The following is a 3,099-nucleotide window of genomic DNA, read 5'->3' on the forward strand; positions in this document are numbered from 1 at the left end:
CCCCCCCCCCCCCCCCCCCCCCCCCCCCCCTCCCATGTCACACATACACACAAACAGAAATTCTCAAACTCTAAATCCCCCTCTGGGTAATCAGTCAGTATGTATTTTTAAATCTGTCACTAATCTCTATTATTGGCACACTGGACAAGGTTGGCGTTCAGACTTACATTGTTCAAAAGTCTGAAGCGGATATGTCTTGCACGTACCCTCATTCACACGCCTGTAGGACCTTTTAAGTGGAAAATCGTGAGGATGTTATACCGTTCCCAGCATAACACACAGATGACAAAACAGATGTCACAGACAAACGTCTCTCTGGAGTTGGCAAGAGTTTAGGATGGGTGAAAAATTGCCAGATTTGGGGGGGAGCAGTAATCATCAAATGCTTATAATGCTAAAATAGGACAATCCAAATTAGGGAAATTAAACTGTCAGTTCATTTTACTCTTGAAGTTATGGTAATTGTTGGTGCTTGATATTGATATTTTCATTCCTTTTACAGAGTTCTTTCTGAAAATGTACGCTGGATCTAGACACAGATGAATCGAATCTGTCTAATTCATCGTTCTGTGTTTTCTGTTTGTGTAGGAGAAGCTGCAGTCTTTCGCCTTCATGGTGTTTGTGGTGGTCTGCGTCTTGGGATCTATCTACCTCTATGTCGTCCTCCCTGAGACCAAAAATAAAACATTCATGGACATCAGTCAGAGCTTTGCCAAGATCAACAAAATCCCTGTCCCCTCCCCTGGCCATGAAATGGAGCTGGTTCTGTCCAGTGAGCCTGACATGAATGGAAAAGTCCAAGATGTCGTCAAGATGGAGAGTTCCTTCTAGCCGAACAAACAACACAAATTGTGGAGAAACAAGGTTTAAATTTAAACTAGAAGTATTTGTTGTTGTACATATTTATTTAATGACCGTGGTCAATGAAATGAAATCAGTGATCAAATCTTTTGTTTAAATGTATTTCTGTATTTTGTATTTTTTGTATGACTGGAATATTTACGAATATTTGTTTACAATAGTAATTTTTTTTATGTCTCTCATGTTCTCTTTAAAGATGAAATGCTCTTATTAGTTATGTTGCATCCTGCAGACTGTATGATACAATTATTTTAGCATATGTAGTATAAAAAGGTGCATGGTTTTGAGGACTGTACAGGAAAATGGACCAAAAAAACCATCTGCATATTCTGACCCTGTACTTTGCATGAACAGCGCGGGACCTATTCAAACAGGCAGCCTTCTACATTATGAAGAGAGTAAAGACACAAGTATATTAAAGTTTATGTGCTGAGGCAGACTGTGTGGAATGGGGGGGGGAGGCAAACACAGCACCAAACGACCCATTGATCATTGCAGCTAAGCACGAGGGTATTATGGATCCTCAAGCATGCAGTAAACACTGTCACAGCCATAGTCTCACATGCCGGGACTTGGACCAAAGAAGACTTTTTGGTGTGCCAGACTGAGTTAGAAAAAGACACTACTGCTCATGGGTTATGGCCACCCAAGTAGAAAATAGTTTTTTTTTCTGTTCTGTCGTTTGTCTTTAGTCATATGCACACCGTGAGGAGCTTGCTATGCACTGACTGATCTGCCACAACTGGACCCCGAATCCATGGCTTAATATCAATGAGTAAACTTGAATGATATCAAAACAGATGATGGCTGTGTGGGTTGAGGAATCACAAAGACAAATTATCTGTTTCTTCAGCTCTAGTGGGCTACTTTCCTGTCTGTTTGACACACTTCATTGAGGGTATCCTCACTAGGTAAAGGTGGAATTACACCAGCAGAGATACTGGACAGAACCAGTCACTGTTTCATCACATCAAAGGATGTTTGATAAGAACTTATTAAGTGAACACCCATGCAACCTTGGCTTAAAATAAATCTTTTATGGGTTTTGATTTTCATATTTCATTATGCATACACACCTCCCCTAAAACCTGGAGGTGCCCAGGTTTTGCCCTCTCCTGTAACCAGGAGAGGGCAGATGTTTATTTTAAAAGGTCTGAAGGAATAGTTTACTGAAGAATAAGCATTACAAATTCTGAATGCGAGCTAATATAAAAAAAATGTTTTACTCAAAACATTTCACAACATTTGCACAGCGTCTCTCTCTGCTGCCCACTTCTTACTTTGCATAATGGGAAGTTGATTTATCAACATTTCCTGAGAGGATATCTAAGAGGTTGGACAAACAGTAATTTATCCCACAGCATTACTCTATACAGTGCATCTAATTAAACATAAAATATTTATGTCTTTGCCGCTTTGAGGTCTCATAATTAATCTCCCAGCAAATCTTTCTGTCAATTATCCACTAACGTTGCTGAGAGTATGACTCCTCGAGAGTAACATGCTGGAACAGAGCTATAAGAGACAAGACTTTATTACACACACATTATTATTCTCCTCACTTCCCTACCTGCTTCCCAGTTGAACACTTATAATATGTGGCACTAGCTCACTGGATATGATCAGGAATTAAACTAAGATTTCCCCACCTCTCTTCAACAATGCCATGTAGATACATGGACACCCCTTTGCCATTGCATGGCACACATACCTGTGTATCTGTCTATATGAGCGGTTGGGGAGTTAGCTCGACCAGCAGCGGACTTTGAAATGTGGAGTACACCCTACTGTGGAGCAAACTGTAACTGCTATCCAAAGCCACGCTTGTCTGCCTGTGTTCAGATCACCTCCTTCGCTGGCTCCAGCCATCTGGTGGGAAGCAGCCTTGGCTCCTTTCAGATTTGGAGTGGCTCCAAAAAATTGTCCCCTTGAGCTTTCCTGCGCTCCATGCGTTCTCTCTCTCTCTCTTGTTGTCTATATCGGGAAGTTAACCAAGACATCAGCATTTGGGTTTTAATCCTGCAAAATATGTCTCTCATCAGACACATGTCTGCCCCCCTCTCATTATGAAGCTGCTTTGAGACGACGACAAAGATGAAATCTGACCAAGATGATGTCGCATGATGCTGCAGCTTGTCTGATTCAGACAAGTTTAATCAGTTCCAAGTCCAAAGTGTGTGGTGAGGAAATATGAATACATTCAATCTGGATTGATAATAGCAGGCAGTGGTGTGGGTA

At 41.2% G+C, this 3,099-nt stretch overlaps 1 protein-coding gene across 6 annotated transcripts in view; it reads left to right on the forward strand.

The window, feature by feature from the left end:
• The window catches only part of slc2a9l2 (solute carrier family 2 member 9, like 2), a 74,451-nt gene extending 73,481 nt beyond the window's left edge, over positions 1–970 (forward strand). For all 6 annotated transcript variants that reach the window (XM_031873959.1, XM_031876474.1, XM_031873110.1 and 3 more), the window contains one exon: positions 589–970. In XM_031873959.1, the coding sequence (XP_031729819.1) occupies positions 589–831 (243 nt within the window). In that variant the 3' untranslated portion in view covers positions 832–970. The remainder of the gene's footprint in view (positions 1–588) is intronic.
• Positions 971–3,099: the final 2,129 nt, after the last annotated feature.

Source organism: Anarrhichthys ocellatus, unplaced genomic scaffold, assembly GCF_004355925.1.
Source record: "Anarrhichthys ocellatus isolate YVR2014 unplaced genomic scaffold, GSC_Weel_1.0 scaffold1, whole genome shotgun sequence".
Lineage (NCBI taxonomy): Eukaryota > Metazoa > Chordata > Actinopteri > Perciformes > Anarhichadidae > Anarrhichthys > Anarrhichthys ocellatus.